At 39.5% G+C, this 27,227-nt stretch overlaps 2 protein-coding genes across 3 annotated transcripts; both read right to left on the bottom strand.

The window, feature by feature from the left end:
* Window positions 1-1,942: 1,942 nt before the first annotated feature.
* On the bottom strand, window positions 1,943-12,028 carry CCDC112 (coiled-coil domain containing 112). Of its 2 annotated transcripts, XM_078862253.1 has the most exons (13): window positions 11,922-12,028; window positions 10,571-10,686; window positions 8,280-8,401; window positions 7,898-7,987; window positions 7,707-7,782; window positions 7,179-7,305; window positions 6,294-6,419; window positions 5,994-6,149; window positions 5,563-5,730; window positions 5,061-5,291; window positions 4,726-4,821; window positions 3,839-3,957; window positions 1,943-3,497 (listed from the first exon to the last, which is right to left on the bottom strand). In XM_078862253.1, exons 2-13 carry the CDS (start codon window positions 10,645-10,647, stop codon window positions 3,467-3,469), a joined length of 1,419 nt encoding a protein of 472 aa, XP_078718379.1. In that variant the 5' UTR covers window positions 10,648-10,686; window positions 11,922-12,028; the 3' UTR covers window positions 1,943-3,466. The 2 variants fall into 2 exon arrangements, with proteins under 2 accessions (XP_078718379.1, XP_078718380.1); XM_078862254.1 differs by lacking the exons at window positions 8,280-8,401; window positions 11,922-12,028 and having other exon boundaries at window positions 10,571-10,675.
* Window positions 12,029-21,520: 9,492 nt separating this feature from the next.
* On the bottom strand, window positions 21,521-26,583 carry LOC144935518 (ankyrin repeat domain-containing protein 34C-like). Its single transcript, XM_078862252.1, has 2 exons — window positions 25,368-26,583; window positions 21,521-24,234 (listed from the first exon to the last, which is right to left on the bottom strand). Exon 2 carries the CDS (start codon window positions 24,209-24,211, stop codon window positions 22,619-22,621), a length of 1,593 nt encoding a protein of 530 aa, XP_078718378.1. The 5' UTR covers window positions 24,212-24,234; window positions 25,368-26,583; the 3' UTR covers window positions 21,521-22,618.
* Between the last annotated feature and the right edge of the window lie 644 nt (window positions 26,584-27,227).

Below are 27,227 nucleotides of genomic sequence, written 5' to 3'. Positions count from 1 at the left end.
ATTATAGATATTGGTCGCGAAAGCATACATGTTAAATTGACTATTTATACAAATTTGAATTATATAAAACTATTGTTTATTTGGGCCAAATAACACTTTTTATGTATATTACTGGTCATCAGATGACCAATATATTACAAGTTTGGGAAATTTCGATTTAAAGCTTTCGTGACTGCAGGGATTCATCTTCTTGGTTCTTTCGGTAAGTCACGTAGAAGGGAAGTAATAAAATAATAAAAATAAAAACTTGTTTTATTATGTTTTATTTTTATTACTTCCCTTCTACGTGACTTTACCGAAAGAACCAAGAAGAAGTTTGGGAAAACCAAACGCGTTCTAAAATATATTCAATCATCGCATATTTTTAATTACACATTCTCTTTAGAACTGATTGGTTTTATTGCATAGCTATTATCTGAAAAGTTTTATTGCTTTTTAACTGTAACATATTGGAACTATAAATCATATTTTGGCCATTCCTTACAATAGTTGTAATCCCTCCAATTATCTTGAATGCCTTTAGTTGCATGGACACATTTCTGTAAGATTAGCTACCTAATCTCCACATTGTCACCATAAATCATATACTTGGGTTTGTAACGCTAAATGTTATACATAAAACTTTTTTTTACATAATCTATGACATATTTTGTGCTGAAACGTTTATTTATGAATAAAATACACTTGGGTATAATTGTAAAACTTGGCAACAAATTGGCAATTCATTGTAAACAGTGCCCATTGTTTTAATGTTAATATCATAAATAGAAAATGTATGTGGTTAAAATTGCTAACGTATACACAATTACCTTGCTCAATTGTCCTCACATTTATCAGTGAATTATTTTCCAATTACAGTTTAACATTATGTAAGTAGAATGTGCAATTATAATTTTATCATTACAAATAACTAACTTTGAAAATTTTAACATGAAAAGATACTAAGTGCTGGCACTTTGTTCCACTTTGTACTGATATCCTTTTTATTTTAAGGCAGTGTTATTGACAAATCTGTTGAGTTGTTTGTAGTGTTATTTTCTAACGTTCATTTATGTTCAATACGTTTGTTTACAAACGTCGATCAATTAAAACATGAAATCTACACGATGTTTTCCATTTAGATAAATAATTTAAAATGAGAAGTGAATATGTTACCAAAAATCCAAATTATACTTTACCCCTTATCCCTGGTGCACACATTTATTCATACTATTTTAGGTGTTCAAAATGTCATGAGATCTGAATCTGCACTGACTAAAGTTGATCTCCAAAAATATTTCTGTCTTCAATAGGACATGCTGCCTGATTTTAAAGGCATTTTTCAAACATAAACAAACATTAAAGACAGTGTGTAAAAACACACATGGAGCTTATTATGAGTTATCAGATGTGTAAAACAGTTATTCCTAAAAAAGTGTTTAATAATGCGTGGGTCTTTTATTCCCTCCGATATCCAATTGTTGTATTAACATTGTGGTAAACTTGTTTAGCACATTGGTCCTGACTAGAGCATTATGAAAAGCTTTTTGCCAATTTTCAGCATAAAATGGCCAAATAAAAAAGACACATTTCACTGTTTTTCCACAATACATTGGCAAAGAATACATTCCCACAATAAATTCAATATATAATTGATTCGCATAAATGTCAAGTTGTTTGTGTGTCGAGATGCACAGGAAAGTCCTTTCCGTTTTTTAAAGGTAGTACTTTGCGTACCTCATCAGCCTTGAGGTCCGATAGTTATTTTAAATCCGAAACGTTTTTTCAGGATTTGATTTGACACTATGTTGTGGCAGAATATTATTTCCCAAGACGTTTTGAATCAATTATTTTTACTCACCTAAAAAATAAACATGTGTACAACATTCTAAAGTGGTTGGTTCATGAGCACTGTTCATTTTTTCGTTTGAATATGAAGATTCAAAATTTGTGTTTTTTTAGATCATATACACTTGAACGAAAAAATATTACAAAAATGTGTTAATAAAAAAACTCGTTGTGGCACTTTGTGCTAAATATAACGTAATATAATTTTAGTTTCCTGCAAAAAAAAGTCAGTTTTTTATGTATGCATTGCATGCCACTTTATTAAAAATATATAAAACATCAAACTTTTAAAACATGCATAAATCACACTTTAATTGCAGGCTCCTAATATGCACAATTAATGTTTAACCAACAATTCCTGATCTAAATATGGTTTGTAAATTAAAGCATGTTCAAGTAAGTCTAACAACCCAGTGACTTTGTCTCCCTCTACAGGTAATAACAATGTCAATGTGAGCTGCTCAATTCAATTATTGAAGAAGTTCGCAATATGTGGAGGGAAAGGTGGGAGAGAATACAAAAGAACACAAGGTACAACCATAAAACACATGAAAGTAACAATAATCAGTGTCATCAGTTTATAAGATAATAGGAAATACAGAAAAAAATCCTGAATCTATTTACTGCAGGAATAAAGTACAGGATTTTAGGATTCAAAAGTATTTCAAGTGATAGAATTGCCAAATGTAAGTTAAGACTCTCTAATGAATACACGTTAAGTCATTCAAATGTATGCTCCAACAACAAGCCATCAAGATGTATCAGTAGCCTACATGTATGAAGAGATTAACCAACATCTAAATGACATCAAAACACACTGCACCATAGGAAATGAGGCACCTCAATACCAGGGTAGGTAAGAGGGTCGAGAGGATGGTTGGTTAATTTGGCATCGGAGAGAGGAATAAGGGAGAATAACATCTGCGGGAGCTCACAGCCAAGAAATCCATAAAAATAATGAAACATTATTTCGACAAAGAATCATATAACATCGTGTTATTTTACGCTCGTCCCTACAGCAAATTGAAACTCCACAGGTGGATAGTTTTTCACATGATATACAGATATCACACATGCAGGAACAACCACTGCCCTTTTCAATATGAAAAAGGATAGCTCCAGTACCAGATGGAATAACTGGAAATCATCAATGTAGCATAATTAGCTGGTGGTACAAAGTTTTTCGACCTGTTTACTGAATGTTTACTCAAAATTTTAATACCCCAATCAGGCCATGACTCTGCACTCACTCTTATTTTTTTTAAAACGGAGGCAAAATTGATTTAAACAATGACTGTATGTTATTTACCGTTACACAATTGACACAAATATTACAATGTTAAACTCTGTAGAAACATTTTACACGAGGATAATGAAAACCTCCTTTCAACTTCTACAATCGATTCTTGATACAGAAAAATACCCGATCATGTTTGGAAGCCAGTGATTAAATCTGATTGCATTATTCATCGCCTCGAATTGCTAAAGTTAGCACCTCAAAATATTTCACAATATTTGTTTCAAACAACAGGTTTAGCAGACACTACTGTGGTAAACCTACTGTGGTCAACCTTGTTTAATATAATAGGTTATTGTTAACACAATGTACTGCCTAAACAAACCTCCACAATGGTGAAAATTAGAGTCCTTGTCTCCAGTCAGGAACGGCTCTGCAAGGAAAGACTGCATTTTATCATTTAAATAAAGCAGGTCATACAATTACAATTTAACTAATAATGATATAATGGAAATACATATATTAATATTTACATTGATTTAACTATGCTTATCTACATAACTAATGTACAGTGTACACTTATTAACACATCATCATGTGCAACTATGACATATACCAAAAGTATTAGCTGAGCATTTACATGATCAACTTTGGCATGCAGATTTTGATTTAGTTACTCCTATGAAACAAAGCTACATGCTAACAACAATTCACTCCATTAACTCTTATCTGACAAGTTAAATTAATTACACTATATTTGTACATGGTCCTTACCTGTGAGGGATTGTTAAAAGTGGACCTCCCCCAGAAGGCCCAATATGTTTGGTTCTTTCCAGCCAGCCCTTAGTGAGCTTCAAGAGTCTGCTGGGGTCCCTTTCTACGTGCACATCCACCTGTTCCGTAACATCATCCAGATGCGCGTGCTTCAGCAAGAGCACGAACACTTGCCATTTTAAGAGACATTGCCCAGATATATTGTACTGTGAACTAAATCAAATAAAACACTCACTCTATAACCATGCATTATGCCAGATGCATAATTAATCGGTGCATGTTATTTCACAATTGGGGCAGCAACCCAAGTTGGATTGCCATCCATGGCTAATTTCAATGGGTAGAAACACCGAAAACGATTCCTGAGCCCTCCCTTCAGCGTGGTGTATGGTCAAACAATCCTCAAAACCAACACAATATGCGAGGCATTAATCTAGTAATGAACTGACTTACCATAATGATAAGATACTATGATTAAACTGTTATAGTTTAATGTTGTCAAACTGTAAATATTAAGTTGTAAATACTTTTTAGTCATTTAATGCCATTAAATAAACTCGGTGTTAATTATGTGTAACTATAATGTAACTGTGTAATTATGCATTATTTATTATATGCGGGATGCCGGACATCCTCCATAACCAGAATGCTCTCCCCCCAATAAGCATGGCTTCAAGAGGTTTTACTCTATAGCCGTTTAAAATGTTCATAGCCTCCACTTGAATTATTTCATTAAGTTTCTGCAATGTACAAACGAATGGATAGAACCAATGTATAATATAGCCGAACCTTTAGCTTCCTTACAATTTATTGTAAAATTTAAGTACAAATCCAACAAAAACTATTCTTCATAAAGTATATAACAGTCCACATCCGCAAAGGCAAACCTGTTGTTTCAGTTTAGCAAGACGCCTGTCTCGTTCAATGTCTTCTTGCTCTTTGGCTTTCTTCTCCAGAAGTTTGCTTTCAACCTTCTCCTGATCCTATAATCACACGCAGGTACTGTATACATTATCTTAAACTCATATGCAGCGTGACAAAACACCACTCTTTATATATTTTATCTAAATCTATGTAGATTTTATTTATTTTACAAAATAGACATTACATGTTGTTTTCCTGGATTCCCGTCATAAACATTAACACGGATTCATGCTTGGTTTTAAACACATCAGGAACCTCTTGAATAAAAAAATTAAGGAGGAATTGCAAAATCACCCACTCGTTCCTGGAAACGCTGGATCTCTTGTGCGGCCAGACGAGCCTTGTCCTCCCGCTCGGCCTGCGCCCGGAGCTCTTCGTCTCGCCGCCGCTGCTCCTTCAGCTGCCGTTTCCGCCGCACATGCTCCCCGGCAATGACTCGAAGCTCAGCCTGGCGCTGCGTCTCACGTTCCCTGTGTCGCGCACGCTCTTCCTCCTCATGCTGCCGCCTCTTCTCCTCATCTGCCCGAGCCTGCACATCCCAATAATGCAGATTTAGCATGTGCATGACGAAAAGGTGCATCTTCTGGTGTGCAAATCAATTCACACGCTTATAAATATAGAACTTAATGACACACTGTGTTAAACAGTGCCTTGTTGAGAGCTCACACAAACTCAATATATGATCAATAATACTTCCGATCACTTACTTTCACCAATAACCATGTCTGTAAAGTACTCAGTTTAATATTTAGAATTTTGCAGCCCCGTTATACTTCAGAATTGCAGGTGTTGGCTTTTACCTTTTCTTGCTGGGCTTTCCAGGCATTAATCTTTTCACGTTTCTGGAATTGTTCCTGCTTCAGCTTCCGTAACAAAGCCTCCTCCTGGTCCTTTTTCTCTGCATCTTGCCCCTCTGAACTTTTCTCTTGCTTGGCAAGTTTCTCTGCTCGCTCGCGCTCCCTGCATAACTTGGGATTTTGAGACGAGCAATGATGATGTGATTGATTCACTACGTATAGTTTAAAGTCATAGCCTTTTAAATTAGGTTTTGTATTTTAAGCCTTTTATTAACAAATGGACATGTTTCATGAATGTACGGCACATGTTACAATGTATAACTGGCACTCAAAAGAGTACTTCATTTGACGATAAAACTAATCAGTAAAAAAAAAAATTAAGTGACAAAATAATACCCATAATCCATGAGTAAGAGTATAATAGTATCATGTACCTTCCAACGAGAAATTGCTTCCTTTTTTTCATCTTCCAGGTCGAGGAACTCCTTGTACCAGGTCTCATGCTGTTCCACATCTTCACGTGTCCGTCCAGGGAGATAATTTAAGGCCTCCTCTATAAACAGCAAGTTCCCCTTGTGCCTTGTCCGGACCTAAAAAAATACAGTTGTTATATCCAGACTGGAAAGCAGATTATACCCATACCTGAAAACCTCTTGGAAACCAAAATCTATTGCTGACGATGCAACACATGGGCGAGAGGTTTCATGACTAAAAGTTACTAAAAACTATTGTACCTTCAAAAAGTTTTGATGGTCATAGTCGTCCCACCCACCCTGTCGACCTCCACTCTGCTGCAGGAACTTCTCAAAGGCCACCACCTCTGCTGGCAGGTCATCCTCAATTGTTTTGGATAAAGGCACCTGTGCATCACATTTCAGTAAAATAATCATCAGAAGGGTAACTTAACACCAAAAACATGTAATTCTTTAAACTTATTGAGCAACATTCAATACAAATAATAGAATGTCGAAATATCCTTCATTTATTTACATAATTGTACATGCTGGCATGCAACCTGTCAATAACACGGATTGGAAATATGGACTCTGATCATTAATGTACATGGAACAAAAGCTGACACGTTTGTAAAGCATCGAGATATTGCAAATAAAAAACAGCATTGAAACAAATGGATCAGAGAACACACACACATTATAGATATCACGTTGACTGTTCATGAAGCATGTGAGCATGGGCAAGACACAATGCTATAAGGTGCAGACAGCCGATGGATGAGACTGGTAATAGATTGGCAAAGGAAAAAACACGCCCAAAAGGCCGATGACTCTGGAGATTGAGAAATGAAATTAGCTTATGCATAGGACCATAAAGCAGTGATGTACTATTTTATTTCCTTTCTTGAGTTAACAAAATGTACAACAAAATACGTTGTTTTCTGTTGCAATCAATATATATGTAATTGCCCCTGTTATCACACTATATAACGATTAAACATAATATAGCTTAGTGACCAAATGCAGAATAAAACTACACAAGTATGTAGAAATAGCATTGAGATTCGGTAAAAATATATCGCAAGCTGTAAAAGTTAAAATTGTCTGCATTTCAAAATACATATATTTCAATAAGTCTCTAAAATGTGTCTGCAATGCAGAGACCTTAGCAGCAACAACAGATTTTGTTATCCTGGGATTAGATGACCCCTGGGACCAGGATTCAATTTTCTTCTCCAAAGCACCAATCTCCTGACTTGTCATCTTCTCATCTTTCATTAGATGCTCATAGCTGCATATTTTCACGAAAACAGGCACATTCCCTTAATTGCACTTTAAATGAGCGCCTATGAGCAATACACGCACATGGATGCAAAGTCAAAACAGCATCGTAACTCACAACGTGACATTCAACAATTTTAACAAAAAAAATTGTGTTAAAAGTATCACATTCATTTCTCTATGTAAGGTATGTTCTAAAAGAGATAATTTTCATGACCAAAATACCGTATAGACATGAAGGTAACATAAAAAGAGTTTGACAGTACATGTTTCAAGTATTTATGGGGATTAAAAAAGTTACCACTGACGTTTTTAAACTCGAGGTAACATTGTTATTAATGTTGCATTTCATTATAACCTACTTGTAGCTCAATTCACACAATCTAAAAAGCACACGCACTGTATACGTACAGTTCTCTTTGTTGTTCTTTAAAGAAGCTGATGGTTCTTTCAACCTCCTCCATGGTCCCCTTGAGCTTGTTGACAACTAAAAACAACATTTTAATTTCCAGTCATGTATTTTAACTTGTATGTAATTCACACGACAGTAAGACAAAATGCGTAAGGTTTAAAGCAAAAAAGACCAAAATAAGTATACTCACATTCTGAGTTCTGCGCAACATCCTTTAGTTCTTTTTGAAACAAGAGCACACACGTTTTTAATTTGTTTAATTGCTGCTGCAACTTCAGTTCTGTCAAGACAAAAATGAAATGAGTATTGCAATACAGCAAAACAATAATTATAGGAAATATCAGTCATGAATTTTCTGCAGCATATCAGAAATCATGTTGCCCTATACACAACTTATTTTTCCAGTACAGTAAAGATGCAATTCACCAGCATGTTTACTATTAAAGTAATACTTTCACATACGAAAATGCGTTGGCAATACAAAGTAAATTCATGAAAAGACTGTCAGTATTAGCTTCGACGCATTAATGTGCTATGCATTCGAAATACATTTCTGCATATTCATGTCATACCTTCAGATTTCCTATCATTTAGTAATTTGAGCTCATACTCCTCCAATACTCCGAGGTCATGCTTCAACTCACTCTTCTTACTGTAAAATTGGATGCGCTTTTCTTTCTCCAAGGCATTAATCCTATAAAGCCACCACCAACAGTACACAATGGATTATCAATAATCACACATTGACCATAAATGACTCAACACTTGCCTATTGTAGTAAGTTATTTCATTGGACATAAAACAATACTGTAGAGCAGCCTTGTCGTGTGACCTTGTTTCGAGTGGGTATACATATGTAGTGGTTTCCACGGAGGCAGACACTTGTACTTTGGAGGCAATACTATTATTACACACCCCAACAGGGTAATTACATAAACTACATAAACACTCGGGATAACTATGTGGTAACTACCACGGAGCTATACCTCAACAAGGTCACTATATAAACGGGTCAGGTCAGTGAAGTACTGCCTGACCCACGATGTCGAATGTGACGACCAAGACGGAAGAGCGAAGACCGTAGCACGGCGGGTTGATTCCAGAAGAAAACTTGGATCGAGGCTCGGCCTTTATGGGTCGCGGCATGGCCAGGCTCCGTCCTTGGCCACGTCCCTTTCCAGATCCTTCCCAAAGACTCTGGCCCACTACATCACGTGTCCCTCTCCCCTCCTTTTGGGCCCCCCTTGCCACCTCGTCCGGTCACGTGCCTTCTCGGGGTCACCCAAACTGTCATGTCCTCACTCGACCTCTCTCTCACTGTCACCAGGACTATGCCCCGTCGGGCCTGCTTCCATCGCATACCCACTCTGGTGCCCGAGAGAGGCCCAAGACACACAGCTCCAGTATGGTGATGGTAGCTGGCGCTAAACGCCATAGTGACTTCATTTATGTCACTGCACATATGTAGTGACATAGAATCGGTCATGTAGCAGCATAGCGCTGGCTGCTGGCAGGGAAGGGGGTCTGCAGCTTACAGCAGCCCTGACTGACAGAAGGCCACGTGATAGACCAGACAGGGATCTAGGGGAAAGGTGACAGAAGGGACATATCGAGAACCCGCTAGTAAGTTCCAGAAGGGGCCGTGGTCAGGGGCGGAGCCAGGCCACGCTGACAGTGTTAGAGGGGCCCCAGGAGGGGAGCTCGGGGCTGTCGTTTGGAGTGGGATCCCATCGTGCTGCTGGAGTCTTCACCGTCATCTCCGTATTCGCCATCTCGGAGTCGCCAGTCAGGCAGTCTACCAGCTGTCCTGACTGGGAACTGTAGTTACCAAGTGTTAACGGTTAGGCCGTGTTAATAAACAGTGTCTCCTACTCTTAGTGTCTCTGAGTCAGTCACTACACAAAGACTGAGGGAGCAACGACACAAACGTAAAACAAACTTCAAACAAATGTTAACCGCTAAATAGAATGGGTAACTATGAGGCTACATAGCCCATCACTTAGTTGCCACTGGGTTTAAATTTTGCACCAACATACTGTATTTTTACTTGACTATAACAATATATGGACGGCTGAGCAGCCTGTCAATGCTGCTGTATATGAATACCTTATATCTACATACAAAATACCGTCATGTCAAGAAAGTTGAAGTACAGTATTACCAAAGGTATTTAATTTGTTTATCCGTTTTAGACATGGGATGGTGATCATCTGTTTATAGCCTCGAGTGCTGGAAATTCCACATATGGTGGAGAACAGTCCAACCTGTTAACTTACCACAAAGTGGTACTTGCCATACACTCATTCATGTTAACAGCCACAAAATACCAATGTAGGACACTCCTGAAAGTGTCTTTGAACTCAATGAGGCTTTTTTTTATAATTACCATTTTTAATAAAACGTAACAATTATTTTTGTATTTTACCAGGTAAGGCCCACTGAGCTATATAGTTATTTTTCAGAAGCGAACAGTCCACAAATACTAGCTCAAAATAGTGGCTTATCACATGGACATTTACAGCAGACACATACTCTGAAGGCATGTTTCTAAACGTGTAGGAAAAAACCGGACCCAGGAGGAAAATCCACGCGACCACGAGAACATGCAAACTCCAAATATTGCGCAGGCGTCAGGATCAGGACCGAACTCGCGGACCTCATTTATACCAAGCGAGGTAGTTAACATTCTATTCTATTTCGGATTTAGATAGCGCCCATTCTATCTCGCCACCGTGGCAAGATGTGAACTAACATTTAAAGAGTGCCCGAATCTCAAAACACATTTAAGTAAAAGTGTTTTGGTGACAAAAGAAAAGAAAAACAGCATTCGACAAATGAATATAATAAGAATGCAATACGGAACTGTGCTCGCAGCGACTGTCCATCTCGGATCCAGGCGCCCGGGTTGCCTGGCCGCTCCGTCCGTGCGGCTGCGTGCATCGCCTGCCCAGTGAGCAGCAGCAGCAGGCGGTGGTTAATCTGAAGGAGACATTGTGAATCATCATCTACTGCACTGTCACAGTCGTTAGTCATTATCATCAGGAAGAGCAAGTAAGCATTGGGGTATGTCTAGATTTGAAGTTTTCTTGACCGCAGGAATCCATACTCTTTGGTTCTTTCGGTAAAGTCACGTAGGTACAAAATAAATTAAATCACGACGTTTCGGGCGCAACACAAGTGCCCGTCATCAGGTGGAAACAACCACAGCAATAAACAATTGTTGTTTTTTTTCCCACTTCAGCAATTGTTTATTGCTGTGGCTGTTTCCACCTGATGACGGGCACTTGTATTGCGCCCGAAAGGTCGTACTTTAATTTATTTTGTACCTACGTGACTTTACCGAAATAACCAAAGAACATTGGGTTATGCCATTGGAACCTCATTTGCCAGTAACAAAATATGATAATTGTTTTTTTACCCTTTTATCTGGCAACAAAACTGACACCTTTTTTACAAGAAGTCATGTTTGCATTGACGACAATACCTGCAGTCGGAATGCAAAAAAAAACACAACTCTAATAATGTATGCACTGTCCTTGAAATTGATTGGTCCACACCCGAGACAGCTTTCTTTAGAGCCTAGTCTCACATGGTGTTGCACCAGATGACGCCAAAAGGACCAATCAATTTCAAGGACAGTGCATACATTATCAGAGTTGTATTTTTTTTTGCATTCCGACTGCAGGTATTGTGGTCAATGCAAACATGACTCCATGTTTAAAAAAAGGTGTCAGTTTTGTTGCCAGATAAAAGGGTAAAAAAACAATTATCATTGGGTTATGGTTCGTTATTCATCACTGGCACGTGAAGGTGATCTTAATCAGCGGGTAGCAGCAGCAGGTGCAATTAATCCTCGGGAAGAGTTAAACAGCAGCATGAGGAGTAGTTAAGCGCTGAATGAGAAGCATCACCAGCTTTGGAAAGAGAGAACGTCAATATCAGCAGGAGTCGCAGCTAATGACTTGCATCAGCATTGGATAATGCAATGCAAGTGTGGGGAAGGGTAAGGAAGCAACTATTGTCGGTAGCACATTGTCAAAAACCGCAAGTTATATATATTGACGAATAGAATATAAAAAATCGGCAAACAGCAGAATGCATTTACAGTAACACGCATCATGGCAACGGCACCAATAACAACTGCAATCAGCAAATGTTATTCATAATAAACAATAGCAGCAGTACAATCATGATAAATGAATGAGAAACAGTACCAGAACAATAATACAAATTGCTTCGGCCGCTGTAGGAGAGCAACGCCTCAATGGTCGCTAGGCCTCGGCGTCTCCACGGCGACGGGGCCATCAACATCCGGGTCACGGCACTGCCACAGCCACCGAGTCATGAGTCATCAAGTGCCAGGATGTTTCATTGGAGATTGGAGGAATCCGATGAGCTATAAAGCTCTTTTTCACACAGATGTCCAGTAAGGGGTGGGGGAGGGGGGCAGGTCGGAACGTTATATTATAACAATACGAAAAAAATACGTAATAGCAGTGCAAAGTGTAGGAAAGGTAAATACATCACTTTAAAATAATTATATATACAAAATAAAACTTTTTTTTTTATCTGAGCAAAGTCCACTGTGTTATTGGCTTCTTTTTCAGACGCGAGCCAGCCACAAATGATAGCCCGAATGAAGCGGCTTATCACGTGGAAATGTTTAGCAGCCAAATACTCAAAACGCGTGTCGATTCGAAATGTGAAAGTGGATAAACTGTGGGACCCGGAGAAAAATCCACGCGACCACGGGGAGAGAGACACGCAATCTTCCCTGATTCCCACATCTCCCTTCCCAGTCTCAATCTTGCCTCCTTGATCCTCCTCCCCACTGCATGTCGCTCAACCTCACTCTCCTTTTTCCGTTTTGTTCTCTCCTCTCCGTTCCATGCCTCTTTCACTCTTTCCCCTGCCCCTCTCCTCACCGTCTCTCCCTCCATCTCCCTCACCTCCCTCCATCTCTCTCACCTCCCTCTATCTCTCGCCACCGTCTCGCATTTGCGTGAGATACACGACTGGGGTCGAGAGAGGGGTGGACGGGCAGTAGACAGACGTGAAACCATTGCACGCGCGAACCCGACTCAAAGCTGTGGGCTGCCCGCGCACCAGGAATCCAGCCAGGCAGGCAGGAATCCAGCCAGGCAAGCACAAATCCAGCCGGCAAAACTTTTCTCATGTACCTCGTGCCGGACTAAGCTAGTGCGGGGTCTGCAGCATATGTTGTAAAGGGGCCCTAAATTTAAAAAAAAACTAATATTAAAACACACATTTTTCACTTGCATAGTAAAGTAATTGTATTTTTTAATTCGCTATACGGCCAGATAATACGACAAATCGCTAACCTTAAACACCCACTCGTGCATAAATGTTGAAGGTGGTATAGTACTATAGTGATAGAGCAAGTGCAGATTCACTGAACCGGAATTGATAGCTTGAAAGCATTTTGCGCGGGGTCCTTTGAAAGTGTGGGGTGGAGGGGGGGGACTTGCATATGCTACTTTTGCTACTTGGATAATCTGGCACTGCATGTACCCGTAGTAATGATGTCACCTCGAGGTCTTTAATCTACATTTCTCAGTCGATGGCACACTGGCAATTATCAGCAATGGATAGTTTATTTCCCTTGGTTTAAAAACAATTATGATTTCGTAATCACTCAACAAATCTGTATTGAGATGCAATATCGCTCATTTAAAGTTTCATTAAGACTTCATAAATACTTTCAGAAGGGTGTTTTTTGTGAAAATATTCGTTCATTATAATTGATCTTACATTCCTTCCTTGATTTAAGATATACCTTTTCTTGCACATGTGGTTAGCGAACCCTTACGTGAGTTGGTGTTTACTGTGTTACTTGCCAGTCTTCACTGAATTGTGCATCACTTGAATGTTGTTTTCCCCCAATGCGTTTGCTGCCTGCAATGTTATGATTTATTTGCTGAAGCTTCCTTCATTTCACCAAGGTCCTCCACGGGTCATTCTTGTAAAACAGCTTGAGGCTGAATGTGTCTCACACGCGTAAACAAATAATATCAATCAAGAATGAATTATAAATTTAAATGCTACGTGACATAACCAATGTCCTACATTTTATGTATAAAATGGAACACTTGACAATTTGCTTATTTACTGCATAGCCCAGTGACAATGTCATTAAAATGTATATGTATAAAAAAAGAATGTGCACAAACGTATATCAATACTGCTTTGCATTGCAGTTGTTGAAAATAACCCATATAGTGTCTGTTTTAGCAGTATGTCCAAGCTTATCGCCATCTGGACGAGGCACGAGATGACATGCACATTATGTATCTGTCTATACATGGATCCACGTTTTCAAAGATATATTCTGTGTGTCCTTAATTGCATGCATAGCTGAATCCATGATGAAAAACATTGCATGGATGTGCTTGGTTTTAGACCTGGAATTATGTAGCAATCCCGAGACACTGATGGACAAATTATAGGGCTCTCCCTATGACTGTTAAAATGTGCCATTAATTTTATTGCTTCCATAACAGACAAGACCTCATCTTTTTAAATATTTTTTTTTGCTCAGAAGTCAAATACATGCACGAGTTTTTCCCCATACACTCTTCTTAGAGATGAAGATTGTATGATGGAAATGTTGAAATTCCATACAATGTTACTTTAAAATATTGCCCTTGTAAGAAAAGCGTTGTATTCGTTGCATGTCATTACTGTGCCCCCTACTGTCACACATGCATTATACCATTTACATTCGTCGAAAGGTGATAATAAAGTATTAAACATACAGTAATGTCTTGCAAAATAGTATTGTCCTGTATAATTAGAGTATTGCGTCTACAGTTTGTACAATAGATTGCACTTACTCTATAGATTAGAGTTGCCACCTGTCCGGCTTTGACCCGAACAGTCTCTGAATTGGAATGTGTGTTCCGATGGCAGGAATATATTTCTACGGATATCTGGTGGCATTATCTTCAACTTCGCTACAAAAAAGACGAGTAAAGTACTGCACATTTTTGATAGACCTGGGCTGAATTAGAAATATCTCTGGTTTTTTGTGTCGAAAAGGTGGGCAACCCTAGTCCATATACATTAAACTGTACTAGGTGTACACCAGAGTGTGTGTATATTATGACTACTCGGTTCAATGTTGTGCTGCATTGGAAATTAAATGTGAAAAATACACTCACTTGGTTTAACCTTATGTTCTCTAATACGAATAAAACCAGTGAAACTCATTTGGATTTCGCTATTTACAGGAAGAGAATTTGAAATTCAAAGAATGGATAAGGATGTCCAATGTACCCATGCTGCAGATTCGTTATTATAAACCTTTGTTCACGCGGTATGCTATGATGCATTTTCATTTTCTTTCATGTTAATGTACCTATTCAAAATATATTGTAAAAGTCCATTAGTTCCACGTGAAATTTACACAGTAGTGGTGTACGTATACATGAATATGCGAACTCTTCTTCTTGGTTCTTTCGGTAAAGTCACGTAGAAGGGAAATAATAAAATAATAATAATAAAACATTATACATTACAATTATCACGACGTTTAGGCCACAACGCAAGCAGCCGTCCTCAGGTGAAGAACAGGTCTGTCGGAAAGACAGCACCAAGCTTGGCAGCGTATATTTAAGCTGGCTTAGGGGAGGAACGGGCGCCTTGACAAAGGAATTTGCATATCAACAGAGGAATTTAGCATATTTATGGAAAATGCATATATGGGATTAGTCACTACTTGTGGAATGCGTAGGAGGTGGGGGGGGTCTCAAAGTCATATTATGCCCGTGAATTATGTAGGATTAGCAGCAACAAAGGGAGGAAGTAGGGTTTGCAATAATAAAGGGAAGGAATTTTAATAGTAAGGAGCTGCAGCAGCCAAACCACCACGTAAAAAACTAAAATATAAACTACATCAATATCATCAATATACTAAATATACTTTCCAATAAGCTGAGCTACTAACAGTAAGTCATACATTACAATTCTCTGTCGCAAAAAATATAATATGCCTCCAGCTAAATTTTTTCCTTACATCACACGGATCTACCTAGTACTATATACTGCCATAGACAAACCCAAAATTAAATTATATACTGCATTACTATATACCCCCCTATACCTTAGACTATAGATATTTCTATTTTTATTATTTTATTATTTCCCTTCTACGTGACTTTACCGAAAGAACCAAGAAGATGAATCCCTGCAAGTCACGAAAGCTTTAAATCAAAATGCGAACTCTTGTTGAAACGAACAATACGCACAATACCTCATATTTAGATGTGACATTTTGAAATGTTCCTCATCATAAATGTGGTTACAAAGAGGGCATGGCATAGACAGCTGGTGCTGTGCTGACATTGGTGGCATCATTCTAGAGGGATATTCACCGTTACTGACAGCGTTGTGTGGCTGGTGTAAACTTTAATTGCTAAAGAAGCATATTTTAAACACTAAAAACGATGGCTTTTATCAAAACACAAATAAAAAAAAAACCTGTTATGCTCGTCATGAATACATTCCAACACAAATTGGGTGTAAACGTTATTTAAATACAACTGCAACTCAAGTTTAAATGAGTGTTTGAAAAATATATTTTTGAAATTTCTATTATAACCTATTACAGGAAAATATATAAAACAAAAATACGTACTGTTATGTGATTACATTTCAGAGAATGGTCCTTCCAAATGAAAGATGGGAGAAGTCTCGCCATTAATCAAAATGTTAGCCTATTATGCATTTGTTTTTTCTCTTGAGGCAATGCTAATGATAAATGTGGTGGTGTTTTTAAACATTTATCATGCTTGTTTTGCGATTAAATGCTTTACAAAAATGATTAACATGGACATATGATGACTTAAAGCTTTCGTGACTGCAGGAATTCATATTCTTTGGGTCTTTCGGTAAAGTCACGTAGATAGGTTCAAATAAAGTTTTTTGTTATTTCTTTTTCAACCTATCTACGTGACCTTACTGAAAGACCCAAAGAATATGGACATATGAGTCATGTGTACGGTCTCCGTAAGTTTACTGATATTTACAATATGGTGGGAACTTTGTTTGCCTGGCCGTTATTATTCACCTTTTCTTTTTCAGTGATTGGTGATTATTTTGTACAAAGTTATACAAGAGAGTGTGGTGATTTATATACAATAAAAACTATATATTCTAGTTCCGAATACTTTATATTAAGTTGCATCGCAAAAAAAATGCTTTCTCTGCTTTACTTTTTATGGCACATGTAATTACAAGATTGCCAACTTCCCTCTGCACACATGAATGATATAGCCTTAACAGTTCTCAATATGCTACTGTCATTTAAAAAAAAAACGCTCATTGCCACCAACTTTTACAAATAGGTAGGCAGGCGTTTGCATCACGTGATATTAATGTGCCGGGGCAATGGTGTATCCCAGCTATTGGTAACAGTAAAGTACTGTACAGTCGTGACAAATTATATCTAAATCCAATACGCATTGACAATTCACTAAAGTATGATTATGGTTTGTTGTGGGTAGGCCTTCATCCACATAGTGGGTTAACAAAGGGTTCTACTCTTTTAAAATATTGATTACGCTAGGGAATACGTCTCAAAGAGCATCATGCACTTCAATCGTTATATTTGGTTCGTAAGGTAATACAGTCATGCAAACACTTCAAAGAACTCACAGGGATTAAAATATAAACTAGATTAACTGTATTCTCTGCAGATATCACCAATGTGGAATTGAGTTTGTAACCTTCAATTATTATTATTACTGTGCAGTATTTCCTAAATTCACCAAGCAAGTTATATAATCCCTTTGGCATAGAATAGGCTGTATTTGGTTGTGGATATATTCTAGAAATGTAACTTTGAAATGTTGGTTCATAATATGACCACTGGACAAATGTAACAGAGAAACCCTTCAACTGCATATTCCCTGCAATATAATCAATGATATGTGAAAGTATAATACTTTGTTATTACGATAGCGGATTTAACCTTGTAATATTGTGTTTGCTTTCTATGACATTGAAAATCCCTATCAGGGATTTGTATAAAATCTATAAAAGGAAATATCCACAACCTTGTCATTTATGAAGATGGTAAATCAAATCGACACATGAGTCTGTGAAGCTTTGAACATACAGTAAGTTGTGTGGCTATTAGCCTAATTGGTTTGTTACACTGGCGGTATGCACGGTCCCTTCATTTGATTTAGTTTTTTTCTTTCTCTGGATGATTGCCTAGTTATCATTATACAGGACAGGTATTTTCTTATCAATTTACTTTTTTTTGCTGTCAGTCATTGCAATATGCACAATATTGTCTTGACACGTGCATTGATGCATTCTAGATCAGCGTTGGAGCCTGCACTATTTATGAGAAAGTTACTAAATATTTGATAAACGTTACAGCTCTCAAGCAGAAAAACAAAGTTATCTAAATGTCTACCTTATATTCCCAACAGATACAATTTCTACTGGGTATGCAAAGAGCCTCAGATACATTTTAACACATACATCACCTAGCCTGTAATAGAATATTCCATTTAAAATTTTCATAACATGTTAGATTTAAGTGCAAGTTCCTTTGAAGTATCTCCAGAAATGTCAATACAATAAATGTCACTGGCTTGAAACTACATATTGAACATAACAATAGCGAAATCTTTTGGAATTAATCATTTATCTGTTCATCGCAAAACACATCTATAGAGTTAGAAAAGTAAACTTGTTTCAGATGCTTGTCCAACGTTTGAAAAAAACATACTTTTTTTTATTGCGACCAACTTTGGGCCCAAATGTTATGGCTTTTGCAGACTGCAGACCATTTCTCACTTCAATTTTTGAGCGATACACTTAGTTCGCTCAAAAGTGTCTCTATTATCGCGCCTCAAGTCGCGACCCACCACAGTGACGTCACAATGAGCTCATTAGCATACGAGCCGACTCGATTTCGCCACGCGTTTTCCACTTCACTTTCTCCAGCGCACAACTGCACAAGCATGCCGGGTGTTGCGCTGTACAAATTTGGCACCAATTTCCATGATAGTGGTGACAATTAATTTAAGTATTTTAATTGTACCAAAATGTGTGCATTTGAAGCCAATTATCGTTTAATATGAGACATGCAAAGTTCTATAAAGATGCTATGCAAATTGATATCTTAATTTCGCACAGCACGACAGTGGAAATGAACACGTCAATTCAGATTTTGCTGCGTCAGCTGTGCCAAGAACAGTCGTAGTGGCGTGTTAAGTATGAAGTTTGCACATTGTCATAAATGATGCACAATTAAATATTTTATAATTAATGCAATTGTACGATTTAGTTATGTATTGTAATTAAAGCTGCAGAACAGCCGTCACCATCAGCCACAATCCACCGCTTTTATTTTTAATGTAAAAAAGGTGCGCGGCGGAATTATTTAAATATTTCCACCGCCCTCCGCGCGTGGTGAATATTTATTTATTTTATTTGTAGCCCCCCCACTGCTGCCCGCCTACCTAGTGGGTGTGTGGTGTCACGTGGCAGCTGCAACGAGTTGGCACCACCACCGACCGAGCCGTGCAGGTGTCGCTACTCTTGTGCGCTCCTCAGACTCGGCGTATTCATGCTGGAGGAATCCGATGAGCTATTAAGCTCTTTTTTTTAAATCCTTTATATTAAGTTCACTTGCTTGCTTGCTTGCGCGCTTACGACCGTGCAAATCTTTCGGTCGTTTTTTAACCCACTTCCCGTGATCCAATCGAGCTGACATTTTGCACACAGACTCGTTGTGCGTGACAATTTATTTTCGTGAAAATTTTTTTCCAAAATTTTACACTTTTTAGGAAAAAAATAATTATATTTAATTACCAATTGCTTAATGGTGGCAGGCAATCATCTGACCCATAGGTGGCAGCCATCTCAAGCCAGAGGACGAGAGGACTCTAGCCGCCATGCATATAAAGGATTTATAGTGAAAAACTTTGTTTTTACGGGTTAATTTTTTCACAGATGCCATGTTGGCGCTTACGTTATTTTTTCTACTTCGCCTGTTACTTGTGCGCACGTTTTTGTTTGGTCGCGTTAAAGGCGAACTGGAAAACGACCTTGCCTGCGTGTTTCACACAACACTTAAATTGTATCAGTGGCTTTATAAGATGGCTTTGAGGTTGTGGGTTTGTAGAAGGCCACCACATTGATGTTTTAGTTCTCACTCCCATCATCATCAGCCACGATACATCCACGGGTGGGTAAAGGCATCGCCAGGTTGTGGCAATCCCTCACGGTCCCACAATGCTACAATCCATCTCACTTATGCACATGCGCTAATCCAATCGCTCCACCGCTGCGGTAGTTATTGTCTTGGGCAAGTGCCGTTGGCTGCCATTCCTTCATCAGTCACCGTCTATCGGCCAACATTCCAATTACCCTTCTTAATAGTCAATACATTGTCTCCAATTTGCAACTGTTCTCTGATCTACCGTGTTCCTCTTCTGTATTTAAGTGGAATGTTCAGCGTGCATACTGTCGAGATTTTGTTCAATTTGTTTTTGTCATGCCAGATAATATCCACTGATTTTAAAACGCCCTTAAGTAGGCCCACACCTAACCGATTCTGTGATAAGACTTGTACCATGATAAAGCAGGACGTAATCAATAAACGAAACAATGCATCAAACTAAGTAAAAATAAATAACTTGATACACATTGCTGAACAGGTTTATAAACAGGGAGTGGAGTTAATGGAAAAGCAGCACACCGCAAATTATGTGCCATGACATTATCAGTCAAATACATTTCAGCCATGTGCACTGCCTGCACAGTGATACATTTAAAACAATATATGTTGTGCCTCATTTATGAACCAGAATGGTGTCTGAAAAGTGTCATGCACATGCTTTTCACGTAACGTTGTAAATTAAAACATGTAGTTTTATCATGCGTTCATATCCAGCCTCAAGGGTCTTTCAGTTCAATGCGAGTGTTTTTTTTAAGACCTCGGCCATCATTTATGTTTAGTGTAGTTAAAGTTCCCTCCTCTTCTAAGACATCTGGCCAGTTTTGAAGAGTAGGCCAAATACCCTTTAGAGGGGCCTCTCTAGAGCTCTTTCTCTTGTGGAGGACCAATCAATTGCACGGCTGCCCGTTCACTTTCCATTGTGAACACAAGCTGCACGTCGCCACTAGTCTTTATATCCATTCTGTAGGGCCACAATAACAATGATTCTGATTCTAAATAGTGGCATATAAAACTTGTAATTTTAAAATGTTGTCAGATTAAAATCAAACCATTTTAAATATTTGACTTGGTAATAATATTCCTATAACCAGGTTTGGTTTTAGTTTCAAACCCACTTTCTGATTAAATCTCGATAATCATGAGCCTATCACACAATATTAAAAATGTTACTTTTTTTCAACGTGTTTTTTTGCAATTTAATTTAACAAATTCATCTTTTCATTTCAAAACCATAAGATTGAGACTGGGAGCACTAACCCCATGTACACAATCGTACATCAAGACCAAAGCCACTTAGCTCCACATTTGCGTGTCAAGTTGTCTATTTTTAGTAGTATGTAAATCAGTTTTGAATTAAAGCACATTGACTTTAAATCGCTTGTTCGGTATTTGCATAGAAAATATTGATGAATAATAATAAGAAACATTGTGTATGCACAGATGTCTTCGGATTTTTTTTTATCAATGTGTATTTGTGATTTCTGTGCTTGGAGCTTTCACGTATATATTAACATATTGGTCATATTAGTTAGAAAATATGTTTATGACATTCCTAAAGGACAATAATAAGAAGCAATTGACAAAGTATTTCACTTCTTTACATTGATTTTAATATTAAATAAGGCAATTAATAAACATACGGTCGCGATTAAAATTCTCCATCAAAACCATTTTACGAGTATTGCACAATTTAGCAGATGGACATAATATCATTATCACAATACAAAAGCAAAATGCCATACCTGAAATGCAGTTCAGAAATGTTAGTCTATATCGCAAAATACCATACTTTTGCCGTCTTTTAAAATAAATAATGTTTCAATAAAATAACTACACACATAAAACATGTATAAACCAGTGACACTGGCTGATTAGTAAACAGTAAATGCAACTGCATACTCTAATTAAAGTTTATCAAATACATTTTTTTTATGTACTGGTCAAAATCATAACCAAAATATGTGAAATCTCTGCAACGGTAAGCAAAGCAATGTGCAATAAAGAATCATAGAGATATACTTCATAATAATTTACAATTAGACACTTCATTTTAAAAAATGTAAATCGAATTTAATCCCAATAACTATCAAAATATAACACCAAACAACATATTCTATAGTTAGTTAAAGATTGAGCCGTTGTGTTCGTGCTGTTAATTATTTCTAAGTTGTGTTGTGATAAATATGGTTATGAAGCCAGTGCACTTGACAATTAATTTACTTGTGTTGATAAACCAACAATAATAGTTACACTTTTTCATCTACTCATACATTTTACCACAAAGAGCCAAATGAGAGCTGATATAAGCATATACTGCACGTTAAATACTGGTCACGCTTTAAATGTGCAAGTATTATGAACTGCAGCCAAGTGTAATTTCTGCAACTCAGCGGTGAATAAGGAGATACAAATGCCTATTACATTTCTGCCATTGCCTATTAGGTGCTCTTCAATTTATTAAGGCAGGACATCCAGAATTCATGGGTTCTTCTAAGTGGCACGGTACCACCCTTTCTTAACTCCACCCGCTAATCTCCCTTTTCTCGCAAAAAAGGCTGATACCATGCATTTGTATGTTGAACTTTTTCTGCACCATATGTAGCCAACCGCGCTAACCGGAGGTGCCTTTCTACGTACACTTTTTCCAGAGCACTCAAATACTGGCACAGCGTCGTACATTCGACCAATCCCTCAATCCTCTGTTGCTTCTTCCCGAGTTAGAAGCTGCCTCATTTGCTCGACTTGCATGGAGTGGCGCCTGATGATTTTCTTCCTTGGTTTTGCATCGCAGCTGTTGGGTGAGCTCGGTACAGTGGGCACCATCGGCTTGACCATCGCAGTGGGAGAGTTAGTCTTGTTTGTGCTGGCAAAGTCAGAAATACTGTGCATGCTGCTGTTGGTGTTGATTGGTGGCAAAATTCCTGGACGCGTGTGAGCAAAGTGATCCATCAACAGAGTTCCAGATCCTCTTCGTTCTATAAGGCTTGGGTGTCGATGCTGAGGCATCATTGTCGGGTTTCCGGCAAGACCGTCCAACGAATCCCTCGAATTCGACAACATAACCGTGTGTTTCCTGCGCTCCAGTGTGGCTTTTCCCAGGTCCACTGGAACAATGATGGCAGGCTCAGCCTGCAGTTGTGTGTCCGAGTTGTAGTGGTCATTGCCCAACAGCCGGTGGGCGATGATGTCACGCAAACCTGACGCAGCAGGCATTGCAAGGGTCTCGCTTATTTCTTCCACGGGGAGGGTGTTCCTTCGCGCCGCCAGATGACGCGGAGGCTGTCCAGCATTTTTCTCATACAACATCTTGCGAGACGCTTGCGCCGAGGAACAGTTCGGCGAGGACCCTTGCTCGCCGGTGATAAATCTAAGGGGCGGGTCGTTCACCTCGAGACTGTGATGCCTTGACAGCGTATGCCGCTGGGCTGCCAGTAAGGAGTTAATTCCAGAAGACATCTCATCAACCGCAGTGGCATGCTTCAAGGTGTCCTGCTGTGTCGCTGCGAGGTTGTGTTGGCCAGAGCACGAAGGTGCAACCAAACCCCATGGCTCTGACTTGAGTCTCTGCAGCTGAGGCAGCTTGGCACCGCCGCGCTTGACGCCTCCTCTCCTACTGATGTCATTCGGCGCGAGAGGTGCCAACTCATTTGATTTGAAAGCGAAAATATTTTCAGTCTCGTTGCCACCCGTGGCGCAAGGTGCTGAAACGGTTTTGAGCTCGATGTTTGTCGGCGAGGTGACCTCGGATTGCCGATCGCTGATGTTGGGCGAAGGAGGGGCATTCAGGTACTGCTTCGTCGTCTTGCAGCCCGACGCGGATTTATCGGTGGTAATGATGATCACATCCTTGCCTTTTGCCTTGCATGCGTCCAGCAGGACTTTCAGAGTCTCCTTGTCGTCGGCATCGATGGCGTAGACGAGGGCAGATGCACCGGAATGATCCTCGAGGCTTGGGTCTGCGCTGTTCTGCAGCAGCTGCAGGACCACGTCCGAGCCTGCCCTCGTAATGCAAGCGTGCATCAGAGCCGTTTTGCCGGACACGTCCTGAATGTTGGGATCCGCCTTGTTTTCCAGGAGGTACTTGACCATTTTGAGCTTGCTTGCACTCTGAGAATCCATCTGTTTCGACCTGCAGGCCATCATGAGCGGAGTTTCGCCCTTCTCGTTGCTCTCGTTGATGTACGCGCCGCCCTCCAACAGCAGCCTGCTCAGGCGTAGGCGGCCCATGTACACGGCCTTCCACAGGGAATTGTTCTCCATCCTCAGCTCAGAGCACTCGTCCATCGTGTTCTGCCCGAATTGCACTCCTAACAACAGCAATCGACATGATGCATCCATTCATTAATTCTTTTTTATAAACCATCGGGCACATCATTTTTTGGGTCATTGCCATCTATTGAGGAAATGTCATGCATTGGGAGTGTTTATTTCTGTTCCCGTGTGATAATGTTCTAGTATTGAATGAAATTAACAAAATCCATAATATCGTATTGCTTTACCAGACGATGAATCGCCATCCAGTTTACTGAATTGTAAAACTGTAATACGCATTGTTTACAATGCATGCTGTACACATAATTGCTTTGCCAGCCGGCTAGATCTATCATAACCACCATCAGTGTTTGCAGAGCCAAATGCATTGCACGGATGACAAAATCCACGTCGGTATTTGATTTTACCGATTAAACATTTATGAAGAGCTTGCCATAACACGCTACCCATAAAGGCACTTATTGATTTAAAGCAACGCACTGGAACAAACGCGAGGCACGTTGATCTGAAAAAAAGGATAGATGTTGTTACGTAACATAAATCTTGCAAGTGGCAAGTAAGCTAATCGTTACACCGTGACAGCAAGCAAGTCAGTGGCCACACGTTTTTTTTTTCTACTAATGATCTTACATGCCTTTGGTGTAATACAATTTTCACATTTACTATAGCATTAACATAGCATGGCCCCATTTTTAAATCTGCACATCAGACGAGCTACGTCTTTAGTATTCACGGGTGTTGCATGTACCAATCAATATATGCCACATGATCATAAATGAAACAGAGACTGACATAACAGCATTGCAACCCACTTCAGCGCACGCTGTAATTGTAAAAGTTACACACTTCATTATTTGGTTCTTTCGGTTAAGTCACGTCTAAAGATAAAATAATAAATTAAATTAAATAATAAATAATAATATTTAATTTAATTTATTATTTAATTTTTTATTTTATCTTTAGACGTGACTTAACCGAAAGAACCAAATAATAATTCCTGCAGTCACGAAAGTTCTAAAATTAAGATTTTACACACTTCATTTTCTGTCTTTCAATGCGGTAGGTTATTTTATAAAAATGCATTTCAATATATATTTGTCACATTGCAGGAAGAATGCAGAGGTTTGGTAACGAGAGTTTTGTAAAATGACATTTGAAGAATTCTTACCTCCTCTGACAGCCGTGAGGGTCCGTCCACGAAGTGATGAGCAATGTGCAGCTCGCAGACAATCTCACAACAATGTACACATCATTGTTACTTCAGTTTCTATCATCAACGTCGAGACACATGATGTTGGCTGGCTCTGAAGTATGAATAAACCAGCCCCGTCTTTGATGTGGCCACTCCACATCTCCTGTTAAAAATAAGGAAATAAATAATAAGCGCATAAGCCACTCCCAGCCGCTCGTGTACGTGTGCGTCGGCGAGAAATACCGGCGCTCGCCCAACATCGCAGGCATCCGCAGTCATATTGTTGTTCGATGGTCACCTTTAATAACAATGAGAGAGCAAACAAAAGGAAAGGCAACAATAGGCGATGGGACGAACGCGTCGCAAGCGCCCACACTCCTGGTCAGGGGGGGAGCGAAGCCGTCGCGCGCACGCCTCGCGCCGCTGTGCGCGTGTCCGCGGCGAGCGAAGCCGCGTGCCCTTCTTTTTTTTACGCCAGCTGTGCGCTTTAATTGCGTCGCCTACGCCTCCGGGACAAGCCTGCCTACCCGCCTGACTGCCTGCCTGACTGCCTGCCTGCCTGAATGCCTAACTGTCTGCCTGCCTGCCTGACTGCCTGTCTGACTGCCTGACTGCCTGCCTGTCTGACTGCCTGCCTGCCTATCTGACTACCTGCCTATCTGACTGCCTGTCTGCCTGTTTGCCTGCCTGCCTGCCTGTCTGCCTGTCTGTCTGTCTGTCTGCCTGCCTGCATGTCTGCCTGCCTGCCTGGCTGCCTGCCTGCCTGACTGCCTGACTGTCTGTGTGTCTGTCTGCCTGCCTGCCTACCCGCCTGACTGCCTGACTGCCTGCCTACCCGCCTGACTGCCTGTCTGCCTGCCTGACAGCTTGCGTGCCTTCTTTCCCACCCACAAAGTCCCGGGGGGGGGGGTGCCTATAGCTTTCTGTATCTGTCTTGTCTGTGGCTCGGTGACTTTTAGCTCCACTTTGCTTTGCTAATATTCTAATAGTCCATTGCATCCTTATTTTGCATTGGTGTAAAACATACTGCATGATAAAGGCTCGGGTCTTTTTTTCCCCTGATGCTATTCTAACAAATATTTGCTTGGTTGTGTGTGAGAGATGGTTGCCCTTGATGGTTGGATGGTTGGAAGGGGTCTGCTGGCTAGCCGCATCATTGCCTGCAGATTTGTTTTCGTGTCTTGCGGGATGGATGGGAAGACATATGGATGGATGGGTAGATGGATGGATGGGGGATAGGTATCAGTTGATTTGAGTGTGGCGGGGGTGGGGGTGATGGGCGTGGTGGTTAAGAAAGCACCACGTGGGGATGTTCTTGATATGGAAACGAGGACAGAATGACAACATTACACGTACATTGGGGGAATAATTATGGCCCATTACTGCAAAGGTAAAGACAGGTTTTGTGTCTGCATTTGATAGCTGCTCTGCTTTAAAGCATTTCTTTTATATCCCTGCACATCCATGCAATATTAATTGCAACGGTGTTCTTGATTTGCAAGTGGAGCTGGCTCGGCTGTTTTGATGCTGCTTTTTTTGGATGCCCAATTGGTAACACCACTTGCAATTAACAAATGCTCTGGAAGGCCATATCATCAACGTGTTGCAACAATAAGGTTTAAAATGTAAAACATATATACAAATTACACTGTGTGGGTTATGCACATGATGTCAGCAGTTTAATCTTCCACTTCAAAGCAGTAAATATAACTATGCAAGATCAACAAATGCGGCTATCGATATGGTGTTAAAACGGCTATGCCATATTATTGCATATCCATTTGACAAGCGTAAAACACATCGTACTGTATTTGGGAATTGGTATTCAATAGCATT

Source organism: Lampetra fluviatilis, chromosome 13 (genome assembly GCF_964198595.1).
Source record: "Lampetra fluviatilis chromosome 13, kcLamFluv1.1, whole genome shotgun sequence".
Taxonomy (NCBI): Eukaryota; Metazoa; Chordata; class Hyperoartia; order Petromyzontiformes; family Petromyzontidae; genus Lampetra; species Lampetra fluviatilis.
The sequence above is the reverse complement of the archived record's forward strand: the minus strand, read 5'-3'. Positions and strand labels throughout refer to the sequence as shown.